Below are 15,734 nucleotides of genomic sequence, written 5' to 3'. Positions count from 1 at the left end.
TACATATTATATATTATTTACATTATTTTTATATATAATTACATATGTCTGAAGAGTCCACGGGAAAAACTATCAAAGTCACATTTTACAGTTTTAGAGAAATATACAATAATATATCTTTTTTTATTATTCCCATTTTTACTGACATGATATCCACACACATATGTATACAGTACATATGATAAAAAGGTCCACATGAAAAAAAACCCAAAGTAGCTAAGGAGATATTTAGCTAAGATCAAATATATGTGATTGATAATCAGACATACATGTATGAAAAATTCAAAAGGAGACTAAGGACGTAATAAGTATCAAAAAAGAAGAGAAGAAATACAATCTAAATTTTAAATATATTGTGACAAATTGAGCACAATTTGGTAAATTTATCATAGTTGCACGTGGAAAAAGCCGCTGCTTTTGTAACATAATAGTATTCATTCAACTCTTTTTGGATCCATTTCAAACTGGGTACATATGCATTAAAATGACTTTTAAATATTACGTGTTTTGTAACGAGTACAATGGCATTAATGGGATCATTATTTCTGATTTTAAAGCCAAAAATTACATTTTCTTTATTAAATTTAATATTGCTACCCATTTTTACATAAATCCAGTTCTGAATATCATTCCAAATTGAGTTGACTAAAGTGCATTCCCAAAATAAATGGGTAATTGTACCAAGTTACAAATTACAAAAATTACACTTCAAACAAGAATTATAACCAATTTTATATAAGAAGGTATTAACAGGAAGTATATTATGAATTATTTTAAACAAACCAGCGCAATTCACTACTATCAGTACAGCATAAAGGAATTATATATATATTTTTTTTCCAATCAGAATCTGAAAAAGTACAATTAAAAATGTTTTCCCATTTTAAATTGTATGCCGATTTTTGAGAATGACAAATTTAGTAAAGTATTATAGTAATGTTTACTTCCTCTAACTGTTGTATTTAACGTTCTAATATTATATGGCAATATAGGAAACAGCAGTTTATTTTTCAGTTCAACTTTACACAATTTAAAATATTGTTTGACCGCATTAATTACACCTTGATAAGTTAAAAAATTAGTATTGATATTAAAAACTAGTTTAAATTCATTATAAGTTAAAAATTTACCTCTATCGTGAACCAAATCATTAATAAATTTTATCCCTCCCTCAAACCAATCTCTATAGAATATTGAATTTCCATTTATTTTTATGTCATTATTATTCCAGATATATTCTGACAGTATCTCTTCAAATACTGAGTTTGATTTGCATTTTTTAAGATATGTTCCCCATGCCGTTAATATTTCCAAAAATAATTATAAATATATTGACAATGTTTTCCTATTTCTTCAGAGTCAAAATCCATTATATTAGCTAAAAATTTATACTCATGAATAATCAATCCCTTCCATTTAGAGTCGGTGATAACTAATCTTCTAATCCAAGCAGTTTTTTGTGCTTTAATAAATTCTTTTATTATTGTAACTTTAATACCACCATCTTTCATATTTTTTTACATTTGAATACGCTTAATTTTATCAGGTTTTCCATTCCATATGAAAGAAAAAAATTGAATTGTTTTTATTTAAAAAAAAAAAAATGTGTTGTTTTTTTAAATTGGGTCTTGTGGACATTGATCATTATTTTCTGAAAGTGAAAATATTTTTAATAATGAAGGCTAGCAGAATGAATTGTTTTACTAGAAGAACAGCATAACAACTTAACCATTTTCACAAATACACAATTAAACTATGATGTCGATAGATTATGATGGTGGGAAAATCTCAATTTCACCAAATTTTCCCTATGGACTCTTCATATGGTGTGTGTGTGTATATATATTTATTACATAATGAAAATATATCTGTATTCTTATTGGTCAAAAACCAGTCACATGACCGTCCGTAAATAGTGATATTGCCCTGAGACGGTCTCGCCAGTCCATCAAAAGTGATATTGCCCTGACCAATGAAAAGATCAGTCAAAATTCTATCCAATAAATGAGTAGGTAACGTAATGCAATGTCAACTGCTAATTCTAATGTAAACAAGCACAAACTTGTGACAAAACGCTTTGCTGTCCTTCAGCAAAAAGATAACATCTTTAGTCATACCGAGTTTAATTCCGCAAATACGACAAAACAAGGTCAGTAATTGTCAAATTGTGTATGGAATATATCGCAGATTTAGAAACGTACATGATACATCAAAATGCAGTTGGAATCGGCACTCGCAGGATTTTATGTTACAAATAAAAACATGCATTTGGAGGTAATCGGTAACTGTTCAGTATAAATACATGTTAAGATTTATCACATTTTGTGTTTTATTTTGCTTTTAATATGATTTTGACACTCTTGCTGGTTATAATGTCTCGAATTTGATTTTTATCTTAGTAATGTTTCAACTGTTTATTTCCGCATTCCTCTGCGTGTCATACAATGTCGTAGGATTACGTGACATCACTAAATCCCATCAGTTTTAATGCATTGTGAGAAATTATAAGAGTTGGTGTATTTTGATTCTGATAAACAAAGCAGGAATGTACAAGTCTTATGGATGACATTGTGTAATAAAACAATTATTGACCACATTTCGGGCAATATCATGTTTTATGGACCGAACAAATTGATATTGACATCGGCAGTTGGCCTCATTCAATATCAATTTCTTTGGTCCATAAAACATGATATTGCCCTCAAATGACGGTCAATAATTGATAAATAAATAAATATACATATATATATATATATATATATATATCTATATTATTATTATTATTATTATTATATTTTTTTAAATTATTAATAGGGAATGTATGTGTTGTTCCAATTATCAAGACTATTGGACTTGGACTTGGTATCTGTATATGGGGAACATTTAATTTGTTGGCTGGCTGGGCAAGTGGAAGGTAGGTTAACTCCCTTTAAGTTTAATAGTACTACCATACATATACATATTCAAAATTATTAAAGAAAACACTGATCAGTTTATTTATTCAATAATTGTTTGTATAGAGTTGGTAGCAACATTAACTACATAATTATGTTTGTGCATTTATTAGAATTTTATTATTTATGGGTGTTGTCTTACAGTTGTCTACTTAATGTTTATTAAATTTTATTTCTAATTTTGTACCTCCGTTGTTTATATGTTTGAGGCTATTTCTTGTTCTAGCCAGTACACCATGGCTTGCATATCAAAGCCTTTGGTATGTGCTATCCTGTCTGTGGACAGGTGGCGAGGTGAAAAAAGATGTGTGACTGGGAGGACCATGGCTGCCATGCCCCACCCCTAGCTACGCTAGCTGATTCTTTAAAGTCTAGTGTATAAGAATGCAGAGTGTGGTTTGTTCAAATAGGATACAATGTTTCATACCTCGCAGACTGAATTGATGGAGATGAAGTCACTTCTCTCAAATATAAAACTCTGGATGAATTTGCTATAGGTCTTGAAGTATATTTTTTAAATAAAGATATGAAAGGTCACTAACTACAACATTGACTATTTTGTTTTAAAATATTTGATTACCAACATATCTACATGTATGGTCAACTGAAAATTGATTAGCAACTACTATTTAATGTTTTAAAATTATGTAGTGATCTCTGAGACTTGCATAGTTAATCACGACACGATACTGAACAAAATGATCACTGCTACAGCTACAAGTATTTTGTTGTTTCACCTATCATGTAGTTTACCGTAACAAACGCGTTGTTTTAATTAAGGTTTGGTTGGTTTGGAATAAATGCCGAAGTACCAGGCAATGTGACCTTCAACTACATAGGAGTGGCCCTGTCGGCTTCTAGGTATGTATCCCACAAAGAGTATTCAGCACCAGGAGTAAACAATAGGCATTGAATTTGGGCATTTTTTATTTTTAAAATCCTATTATAATACATATATTTAGGAATTCAGTCTCATGATCTCCCGCTTTGGACCCAAAGTCAGAGATTCTTGGAAGCATAGAATCATGCTAAATTTACCAGCTGAACATTGGGAACATCTTCTTTTTACTGAGCTGCTTTCTGGATCCCTATGTATACAGGTAGATAAACATGGAGGTCTATGAGATGTGGAGTTGAAGGTTCGGTAGCCCACCGACTAGTAGATATGGTTGGGCACTTTGTCGGTAGAAAAAGCTGCTAAATAATATGTAGCTAATAATTTGATGTGCGTATAAGTATGACATAGGATAACTGGTTTCTACAATGTTTGCTGTTTTATATTACATATATGTGTAATGATTATGCCAACAGGCCGTTTGCCTCATATATATCTCAAACCAGCTTGGTAAAGTATTATCCCATGGACATATTTGTGTTGGGAGTTTTGAGACGGTCCCTTAATCATAATAGTTATTTTTGTTCAAGTACCATGTGAGATATATTGCATTCTTATGCAAATACCTCATATTTGAATGGCCCCTTCTAATTAATTGTTTATTTCCTAGACTTGCTTACAAAGTGCAGGCCATTTTCTATCTATTAGAGGGATATCTCAGCTTGCATAAATTTACTTGAACGCTCGAGGGGGTAGGTGGGTGTAGTTGTAGACATATACACACAATAAGGATTATAAATCAAGTTGAAATCCATATCTGCACTTTTCCAAATTGCATTATACTCATTGCATGACTTGTTTGTGAATGGAAGGGTGTGTGTGTGTGTTTCCAAATGTTACGTGATGTTTTGGGGGGGGGGGGGGTATGGTCTAGTGTTACTGGGGGGATGGAGAGTGTCTAATTTTGACAAAAACAGCATTACATAATATTTGAACAGCCCCTAACGTGCCATACATGTAGACCAATCTGTGCTAAATGCTTACAGTTATAAATATTCTAGAGAAGGCAGCTTTAGTCATAAGCATGATGTGGATTATGTCTATTAATTATCATATTCAAAATATCCTCAGCTTCCATTTAGTAATTACGGTAGTTTTGGATTTGATGATTTTTTGTTTGACACATTTAATATTATATCTGATAATTATTACTAGTTATGTATAGCCAAGTTATGTATCCGTGTTACATTTAATAAACTGTATGTTTTTATTTAGTGCTTTCATCTATGCATTCATAAAGCCAGAAATTGACACACCCAAACTGGAAATGACGTTTGAGATATCAGGGGCGGAAGTTGAGCCACTCATTCCTAATGTGAGTAGAAAGTGAAATGTTTTTTTCCTTCTGAAGTATTTTTATTTAAGAAGAGATTACTCTACTATATGCTGCATGAGTGGATTGAGTTTTATGGTTATATTGATTTATAATAGAGTAGGTAACTTTTTAAGTTTGAAAATGGACATATTTCCGAGTACATATTTTAGATTTAAAATTTTAAATAATGTTTTTAAAGTTAATGCAGCAACAATAATGTTATGTACCCTAAAATGTGGATTAACAAAAATATTTTCTTGATATAATATTACACCTCTTCAGTTCAAAAGCACAGTTTGTTTTTGTCAGTTGATCCTAACATGAACTATAATTATAATTATATACAATCAAGTAATATGAAATGTCGAAGATTTCTCATTTAAAAAATAGCACCCTCTTGAAGGGTATTTATTTCTGAATTCTAATGCAAATATCAAGTTGAACATTGTTATCGAGCAACCTTTGACAAATTAAAATCTTTACTTAATTCACATAATTGTTGGGACATTGTCATTGTTCATTTCTGAATACAATGGGGAAATGTATTCAATGTACTCTTTGTTACACATTTGTTTTGATGCTAATCAAACAGTTCTAAATAAAAATTAAGTTAAGATAGCATTCAAGTTTAACATATTATGATACACATTGTTTATACATGTAGGAGCAATTTAGGCATGGTGAAAACATGGCATACTTTGAAATGATATTACAGTATGCAGCCAGCTGATATGTTATTTTAAAATACATGTAGGTAGTTTGTATATTTAAAATCTGCGTAGTAGGACATGCAGTTGCTCTTTCTTATATATCTGCTACGTCCTGCTGTAGTTCGACATGCAGTTGCTCTTTCTTATATATCTGCTATGTCCTGCTGTGGTAGGACATGCAGTTGCTCTTTCTTATATATCTGCTATGTCCTGCTGTAGTAGGACATGCAGTTGCTCTTATATATCTGCTATGTCCTGCTGTAGTAGGACATGCAGTTGCTCTTATATATCTGCTATGTCCTGCTATAGTAGGACGTGCAGTTGCTCCTTCTTATATATCTGCTATGTCCTGTTGTAGTAGGACATGCAGTTGCTCTTATATATCTGCTATGTCCTGCTGTAGTAGGACGTGCAGTTGCTCCTTCTTATATATCTGCTATGTCCTGCTATAGTAGGACGTGCAGTTGCTCCTTCTTATATATCTGCTATGTCCTGCTATAGTAGGACGTGCAGTTGCTCCTTCTTATATATCTGCTATGTCCTGCTGTAGTAGGACATGCAGTTGCTCTTATATATCTGCTATGTCCTGCTGTAGTAGGACGTGCAGTTGCTCCTTCTTATATATCTGCTATGTCCTGTTGTAGTTGGACATGTACAGGTAGTTGCTCTTTCTTATATATCTGCTATGTCCTGCTTCTAGCTTGGTTCCTTCTCTCTTGACCCAACTGGTGAGGTACATTTTCCACATTGTGTTGCCTCCTTTTGTTCCACGAGCGACATACATTGTACAATCTGATATACATATATGTATTCATATTATCTTTTATTTTGGATCTATATCCTGAGTTTGTTACCACAGGGCTCGAACGTAAGAATTTGGGTGAAACAGCCCACCGATGGCAATTTTGAGCCTGCCTATGGCAATTTTTTTTAAAAGTGACATTTGCAGAAAATAAATGTGACTAAAAGGTTATTTTGTTGTATGTAGATATATTTCAAATGTAAAAATTTTAAATATTGGCAGATTATATACACCAGGTGTATATATTTTGCCACTGTTAAGTTTTACCGACGGCACAAAAGTGCCTTTGGTAATGCTGTCTACCTATGGCAAGTTATATCTCAGCGACGGCAGTTGCCGTCTGTGCCGTTTGTTAAGTTCGAGCCCTGTTACCATGTAACATATTTATGACTAATAGATATTTTTTGATAACTAAAATTACATCATAAAGGTATATGGATGATGAATAGATGAACAACATTAGTCACTGTTACCGTCAGATGTTACCATTAAAGTTATTAGACAAATGTATGACGTGCAAACTATATTGCATTTGCAGTGCACTTGTTGGATAATCCATGTCACTGATCTAGTGTTACTTCAATTACAGTTTTATTTGTTTCTGTCAGTATACATAAATAGTTAGAAAACATGAAAATTCTTTTGCTTTAAAATTAATTTTAGTATGTTGTTGTTTGTTTGTGGGTTTTTATTTTTTTTGTCACATGCATGTGTTGTTAACTGCAGTGCACAGACCCAGTGCTTGTTGACTAGTAGTTGCTGTTTCATGCTGGCACGACTTCCGTTTCAGAACCAGGCAGATAGCCGGAGTGCAAGTTCATCACTCTATGGAAACCCCTCGGATGATGTTATTATTTTTAATAAGAAGAAAGTAAGTCCCTAAAACCAGTGATCCTGGCTCGTTATGTTTGCATCTCTCCCTCTTAAAGTATCATTATTTATTAAAAAATTCTTACAAGGGTTTAATCAATAGTTATTGTATATATATATGTATATATATATATATATATATATATATTAAATTAATTTTTATGCCTATATCCACTTAATGTTAAAGCCTGTTGTCCTGACCATACCTCAACTGACTGTGTTTTTGTTCAGAACAGGTTAGCGGCCTTACACTTGTATAATACATGTATATACTATTTAAATAGAGTAGATGATTTCCCTCTGCATTGAAGTCAGTACCGGCTTGTGAACCCAGCACCTACCTGCCTCAAGGCTGTTGGCTTAACTACTGTACCACCAAAACCAGTTGTGCTTGTCTGCAGACTTAACTTTATGTCAGTTGGCTTAAACCATATTTATTGTGATTAGAAAGTAAGATAGCGAATGGTTATTTAATCACCAAACATTTGCTACCAATCTGGTCACATTTGAATACAGCACTATTTTCTTCGACAGTAAGATTTATATCAGTTGATATGCTACGTAACATATAGAGAACATGAAATATTAGCTTGAAATTATGTGAGTAATTAACTTAATTAACAATAAATCACTATTAAATGTAAACATGAATATTAAAAATTATAATTAATGCTGTTTTAGTTATTACGTACAAGCAGATGTATGTTAGTAAGGTATTATTGGCAAAAAAGAGATTAAAAATAAATAATCTTATTTGTAAGCTGTTACCATTTATGTACATAATTTATTATTATTAGAAGTATATTTCTTTCAGCTTATTGTGGAACTTTGTATGACTTGTGTTTTTACATGGTAATAGACAAAATGTTCATGTATGTGGTAATAAACTGATCAGAAAAAAAAGTAAAGTTTGTTTTATCTAATGACACCACTAGAGCACAGTGATTTTTTATGTTATCATCGGCTATTGGACGTCAAACATATGGTCATTCTGACACTATTTTTTTTTAGAGGAAACCCGCTGTCGCCACATAGGCTACTCTTTTACGACAGGCAGCAAGGGGTCTTTTTATTTGCACAAAAAATGGCCTTTGTTGAACCAGTTATGGATCACTGGTCAGTGCAAGTGGTTTACACCTTCCCATTGAGCCTTGCAGAGCACTCATTCAGGGTTTGGAGTCGGTATCTGGATTAAAAATCCCATGCCTCGACTGGGATCCAAACCCAGTACCTACCAGCCTGTAGACCGATGGTCTAACCACGACACCACAGAGGCTGGTCATACTGCTAGTAGCTTAGGAAATGTATCTAAGTGAATAAACACATGCAACGTGCAGGATGTACGCCAGTGGGAAAGCGCTTGTCTGATATGCATTTGGTCTAGGATCTAGGCTACATTGTATTTCTTATTCTAACCAGTGCACCATGAACGGTATTTCAAAGGCTGTGGTATGTTTTGTCCAGTTTGTGGGAAGGCAGGACTTCTAGAATATTTGTAAAATCCACTAGCCATGGGATCAGTGATTTTATAATTTACTAGCCATGATTAAAAATTCACTAGCCCTACTTTACTTTAAGCTAATACAATTTTACTAAATAATATTAATAATCAGATACGTCACCTAAAGAGTGAGATAGAGCTTAAAAATACTAACATTGGATGATTGGGGTGGGGGCAGGATATTCATATTTACAAAATTGCAATATTTGACCCAAAAAAATTCACTAGCCGTCGGGCATGGCAATGGTAGTTATTTAAAAGCCCAACATTGAATATCACTAGAATGGGAGTGGGCTACCATAATCAAGAAGCTCTGGGGAAGGTGTATATAAAAGATCTCTTGCTACTAATGAAAACCAGCCATCGGACATATGGCTAGTAGGTACAGGGTTCGTAGCCCAGTACCGGCTCCTACCCAGAGCGAGTTTTAACGACTCAGTGGGTAGGTGTAAGGCCACTACACCCTCTTCTCTCTGACTAACCATTAACAACTAACCCAGTCCTGGACAGACAGCCCAGATAGCTGAGGTGTGTGTCCAGGACAGCGTGCTTGAACCTTAATTGGATTTAAGCACGGAAATAGGTTGAAATGAATGAATGAAACTAATGGAAAAACATAGTAGGTTTCCTCTCTAAGACTATATGTCAAAATTACCAAATGTTTGACATCCAATAGCCGATTATTGATAAATCAGTGTACTGTGGTGGTGTCTGGTAAGGAAAACAAACTTCGACTTTGTTTAACAGTATTTGTTCTGCATGCATAAATCTTCACATTTCAGCGTATACTGCACTCTTATCTACTAGCCTCTGGCACAAATGTCTATGAAGGAAAATAATGGAATGGTGAAAATAGTGCAATGGACTTGTGTTTTTTCCTCTCCTAACCAGTACCCCACAAATGGTACATCAAAGGCTATGTTATATACTCTCCTATGACAAATTGCATATAAAAGTCCTTTACCACCTTTTCACTGGACGTAGCCTATATTATTACCCATATAGTTACAAATATCTAGGTACATATCAAAGTGATACGTCCCAGTAGAATGCCAAGTGGGACGTAACACTTTTGACGTCACACGATGACGTCACACGATGACGTCATCAGTTAGCACACTACAACTTTACAGGAACGTCGACGAAACAAGATGAGTGATATAAATTAAGATCAATTATGGGTAATAAATAGGATATTAAACTCGCTACCATTTCATTTCATGTTTATGTCCCGAGTGAAATAATTTTCATTATCACTCGATAAAGCTCGTGACAATTGAAAATTATTTCACTCGGGACATAAACATAAAAAAAAGTACTTGAATTTTGTGCGGAACTACGGTAGTCCTAGATGCTACTCATTATCTCAAAAATGAGCTGCTTGACCCCTATTTTTTTCTGATTCACTTTAAGGGTGAGGAGTGGTAGTATTTATATCCTTGGCATTTATGTCGATTGATACACTGCAGGTAGGAGTTTTAGCAACATATGTTATTATTATCGTCTATGGGATTTGATTTGGTAGTATACACCCGTATGCACATAATGTGTTCTTAGCACTAAGATTGTTTTGTGAAACAGCCCAAATGTCCAAATGTTAGACACAAAATAGCTATAGTATAAAATATGCTGTGGTGTCGATAAACAAACATTCCTTTCCTGTTCCTTCAGACTGGTAGTGTGAACCAACCGCCAAGTCTCCAAGCATACAATCGTGATGATGAAACATTTCTAGACCGACTGGGTCCTATTGGCAAGAGAGTTTTGTAAGTACCCGGTACATATGATATATTTGAAATAATGTACGTTTTTCAATTAAATTCAAATCTGTAATGAAGAAGACAGCATACTTCTGATTATAAACATGGAACATGCACCATTTAACTCTTTGACTAATTTAGTTTGTTGTGCAGATTAATTTACATTTTACAGTTGTTTGATTGGGGGGCCATGGCCTCCTTGCTCCCCCCCCCCCCCCCCTCCCCCTCCCCGGTTATGCCACTGCACTGAAGCCAGGTTATTGCAATCATGAGGTTTTTAAACTAACAACTATATTCCAAGCTCTTTTTTTTAATAAAAAAACACTGAATACAGCAGTGTTCAAAATAAGCACCTGTCCATTTGTCCCGACAAGTAAAAATCTTTTTCGGACAAGCAAAATGTGCCTCGGTGGTTGTCCAGTGGACGAGTAACAATTTTCAGTGCAGTTTCATTTTGAGCAATCACAAACATCATCCTGATACTTGAATAAAACAAACCATGTATTTGGACAAGTGAAAATATTGGCGGACAAGTAGATTTCTAGATGTATTTGTCCGGTGGACTAGTAAAAACAAATCTGCTTATTTCTATCACTATACAAATTGTAATTATTGTGTGAAACGTCTCAAGTAGTTTTCTAAGAATTTAGATTTTTTGTTTTTACAGAGGTGTTGTCTTGTCGGTAGTGTCTGGGGTATTTTATGGACTGATGTTTGTACCTGCTATTTATATAAAAGACACCAGACCCTGTGCCAGCCAAAACTGTAAGTATAAGTAATTAGATACATCAAGTTCTTCAACATAAATATATACTGTCAAGTTGCTATTAACGAGTTAACTTTATTATATAACATTTAGTGAAATATCTTAAAATATCAGTGAAATAAAAGTGTTATCAGTCACTCAGCGACGATAACACATTTTAGAGTAAAAATTTCACTATTTCACTCTAAAATGTGTTATTATCACTGTAGAAAGTGTTATCTTCACTGTAAGAAAGCCGGAACTATTTTGCTGCTGGCATTTTAAAAATAAAGGTAAATTGCCAAAAGTTATATAATAAATAGAAAATTTCATGTTTTTTGTCAAATATGATTTATATCTCATCTCGCGACCTGTGAGATATGATTGCAAACTTCACTCGATTAGATATAAATCATATTTGACAAAAGACATGAAATATCCTCTATATATTTCTCAGTAGCTGATTGATATTTGTATACATATAATAAACTAGTTAAATGCTTTAACACATTATTTTGTCCACATACTCAATCACCATAAACAGAATTTTCACATGTTTACACAAAATGCCCAAAATAATTTCGCTCAAATTAAGTACATACATGCACACCTCAAAACCATTGAAATGTTGAGCTTTAATTAGATTAAAATAACTTGAAATGAAGTTCTAAATATTCACAATTCTTCAGCAACTGTTAATAACATTATAGTACCAAAAAGACTTTGCTTTGTTCAGAACAGATAAAAACAAATCTGTTGTGCCCAAATTAGTGAGATCTAAAGCCGTGCTGGTTAACATTCATTCTGAGCATGCGTTATAGAATAAACGTTGAAAAATATTAAATATTTTTGTTTCATTGTGCATTTCTTCATAACTTGTCTCTCAACATTTCAGTATTGGATTACGTATTTGCTCATTTCTGTGGTATCTACCTCGCCAGCACGTTTTATTTCCTGCTGTACTGTGCTGTGAACAAGAATCGGCCCAAGATTTATCCAAAGGTCATATTGCCGGGCATAGTGTCTGGGGTCATGTGGGCTGTTGCCACGGGGTTCTGGTTCATTGCCAACAGCGCCCTGTCGGAACCTGTGTCATTCCCCATCATCACCACAGTACCCGCGGCCATTGCCTCGCTCGTCTGGGGAGTGTTGGTTTTCAAAGAGATTCGAGTAAGTGTCTTGTGTGTGTTTTGGTATAATAACATTGCCTCTCTCGTCTGGGGAGTGTTGGTTTTCAAAGAGATTCGAGTAAGTGTCTTGTGTGTGTTTTGGTATAATAACACTGCCTCGCTCTTCTGGGGAGTGCTGGTCAAAGAAATTCTGGTAAGTGGCATGTGTGTGTTTTGGTATAATAACACTGCCTCGCTCTTCTGGGGAGTGCTGGTCAAAGAAATTCTGGTAAGTGGCATGTGTGTGTTTTGGTATAATTACATCACCTCTCGCTTTTGGGGAGTCCTGGTTTTCAAAGAGATTCGGTAAGTTGCCTGTGTATTTACATCACCACAATATCTAGGACTATCGACTCTCTGTTCTGTGAAGTACTGGTCTTCAGAGAGATTTGGGTAAGTGTCTTGTGTATGTTTTGGTATAATTACATCAACACATTGCATGCAGGGTTATCGCCTCGCTCTTCTGAGGACTACTGGTTTTCAAAGAGATAGACTGGATAGTGCATTTGCATAAAGATTACCTACCATTTTCACTTATATTAAAGTACTTGATATAACTTTAATCACAATAAAAATCATCTTCCCGTTATTAGTGATGGTATAATGTTTAATGAGAAACAAAGAAATAAATCTACTATTAGTAATAGTATAACTTTGATCAGAGACAGATAAACACATCCTCGGTTATTATTAATGGTATAACATTAATCAAAAGCAAAAGGGGTGGGACATAGCCCAGTGATAATTTTGCGTTTACCTGATGTGCAGTCAGTATGGGATCGATCCTCATAAGTGGACCCATCTCACTATTTCTTATTCGAGCCAGTGCACCTTGACTGGTATATCAAAGGCCGTGGTATGTGCTATCGTGTCTGTCGGATGGTACATATAAAAGATCCCTTGCTTCTAATGGAAATAAATGTTGCAGATTTCCTCTCTAAGACTGTCAAAATTACCAAATGTTTGACATCCAATAGCCGACGAATAATAAATCAATGTGCTCTAGTGTTATTAAACAAAACAAACTTTAAGGTTTATTTTCATTTATTAATAACAGGGCTCAAACTTAATGATGACTGGCAATAAATTACCATAGGTCACCGACAGCATTCTTGTGCTGTGGGATAAAAATCACCATATATTAACAGTATACTTTTAATCGTAAACAAAGAAATATTTATTCTGTCATTAATAATAGAAAGTCGGAATGCACTGCAGTTACTACATGGATTCTGTTGTTCGTTTTGCAGGGAAGAAGAAACATACTCATCTTGTTACTGGGGGTTTTGATGACTCTGTCGGGAGCAATTCTGGCTGGTCTGTCCAAGTCATGAAACATCTAAGTCGGCCAGAGTTTACATATCATGTTCATGTTATCAGGAAGAATTTGTTGTGTTGAGAACTTACACTGCAGAATACTCTACCATTCCAGTTTCTAGACCCAATATGCACAACAGGGGTGGATCCAGGAATTTTGAAAGGGCCACACCATGTGGAATTGGTTTGGAAATCCCCCCCACCCCCACCCCCATTTCTACAGTTGGTCCAAATAAAATGTTTTATTGCAATCAAAAATAGTAACTTGCAATGCTGTGTTTGTCCAATAGCCGATGATTAATAAATCAATATGCTCTAGTGGTATCATTAAACAAAACAAACTTTAACAAACAAAATTTCAAATATTACTATCAAGATGTCTCAATGTTAAATATTTACTTGTATTTGAGTGTGTGTATGCATATGCTTGTGTGTGTATTTCTGTATGTATATTTGTGTCTGTGTCTATCTTTATTGCCAAACTTGGTTTGAATGTTTCTTAATATTTGCAATCATGCTTACAAGTTTCAAACACTATAACCAAACTTACAAAGGGCTGTAGACAGTACCAATGCCATTTGGAAATCCTAATATAAGATATTGATGTATTAAGGACTTGATTAATGGATAAATGATTAATGTGAATATTCACTTCAATGTATAGTCTCCAGTATCTCAGGGGAAAGAGGGACGCTTCAATCATATGACCGTAAAAAGAAGCAAAGAACTCGTTGGAAGATTTTAAGCCATCCCATTGGCTGTTCGTATGTTCGGACCAGTCCATTGTTCCAGGGGAAAATACCATTAGTTTGAGGTCAGGCTAAGTATTCATAAAAAGAGAAAATGATTCCAAGTTTTCTACAGTTCCTCATCTGGTTGCAATAAGTAATTAAATCTACATAAAATGATTGTAATGCAAATTCCATGACTATTTTATTTTGTTATTAAAAGTCTACAAGACATGATTTTCTTCAATCAGTTAATTGTGGCATCAACTTACTTCAATCATTCTTAACAGATAAATCTGTAAGCAGCAGTTAGTATGGTAATTTTTCATGGAATGAAGAAAGCTGAATCTGCAGAGGGCACGGTCAAAATCTGGTTCAGAAGTTTTACATGCATACCCAGCCTCTGGCACAAATGCCCATAAAGGAAAATAATGGAATTGGTTTGTGGGAACTGACCTGTTAGATTGGTAGAGTGATATATTCTTGGTTAAAAGCCATTATAGTATGGAGTTTGAGTTATTTATTGCATTCGTGACAATCTAGCACATTTTCATATATAGGACTAGCTGTTCCTGAATTCATCACTGGGAGGGGGAGGGGGGAATTTAGCTCAGTCGGTTGAGTATTCGCTTGAGGTGCTTGCGTCGTAGGATCGAACCACCTCAGTGGATCCATATAGCTGATTGGGGTTTTCTCATTCCAACCAGTCCACCACAACTAGACAAAGGCCGTGGTATGTGCTTTCCTGTCTAGGAAAGAGTATATAAAAGATCCCTTGCTGCATTAGGAAAAATATAGCGGGTTTCCTTTGATGACTACGAGTGACATTTACCAAATGTTTGACATCCAATAGCCGATGATTAATCAATGTGCTCTAGTGGTATTGTTAAACAAAACAAACTTCTTGATCACTGGGAAGGAATCTTTTTTTTTTCTATACCCACAAAATATAATTTAAATTAAATCAA

The 15,734-nt window shown here is 34.3% G+C and overlaps 1 protein-coding gene across 3 annotated transcripts in view; it reads left to right on the top strand.

The window, feature by feature from the left end:
• Positions 1–15,469, top strand: part of LOC121375179 (transmembrane protein 144-like) — a 28,335-nt gene extending 12,866 nt beyond the window's left edge. For 2 of the 3 annotated variants that reach the window (XM_041502468.1, XM_041502469.1), the window contains exons 4-11: positions 2,815–2,914; positions 3,735–3,815; positions 5,065–5,164; positions 7,467–7,547; positions 10,719–10,813; positions 11,475–11,572; positions 12,448–12,722; positions 13,972–15,469. In XM_041502468.1, coding sequence (XP_041358402.1) covers positions 2,815–2,914; positions 3,735–3,815; positions 5,065–5,164; positions 7,467–7,547; positions 10,719–10,813; positions 11,475–11,572; positions 12,448–12,722; positions 13,972–14,055 — 914 coding nt within the window. In that variant the 3' untranslated portion in view covers positions 14,056–15,469. The remainder of the gene's footprint in view (positions 1–2,814; positions 2,915–3,734; positions 3,816–5,064; positions 5,165–7,466; positions 7,548–10,718; positions 10,814–11,474; positions 11,573–12,447; positions 12,723–13,971) is intronic. The other variant, XM_041502470.1, reaches the window with a different exon arrangement.
• The last annotated feature ends 265 nt before the right edge of the window (positions 15,470–15,734 follow it).

This window comes from Gigantopelta aegis, chromosome 6 (genome assembly GCF_016097555.1).
Source record: "Gigantopelta aegis isolate Gae_Host chromosome 6, Gae_host_genome, whole genome shotgun sequence".
In the NCBI taxonomy this organism is placed as follows: Eukaryota; Metazoa; Mollusca; class Gastropoda; order Neomphalida; family Peltospiridae; genus Gigantopelta; species Gigantopelta aegis.
This window is presented reverse-complemented; position numbering and strand designations above follow the sequence as displayed.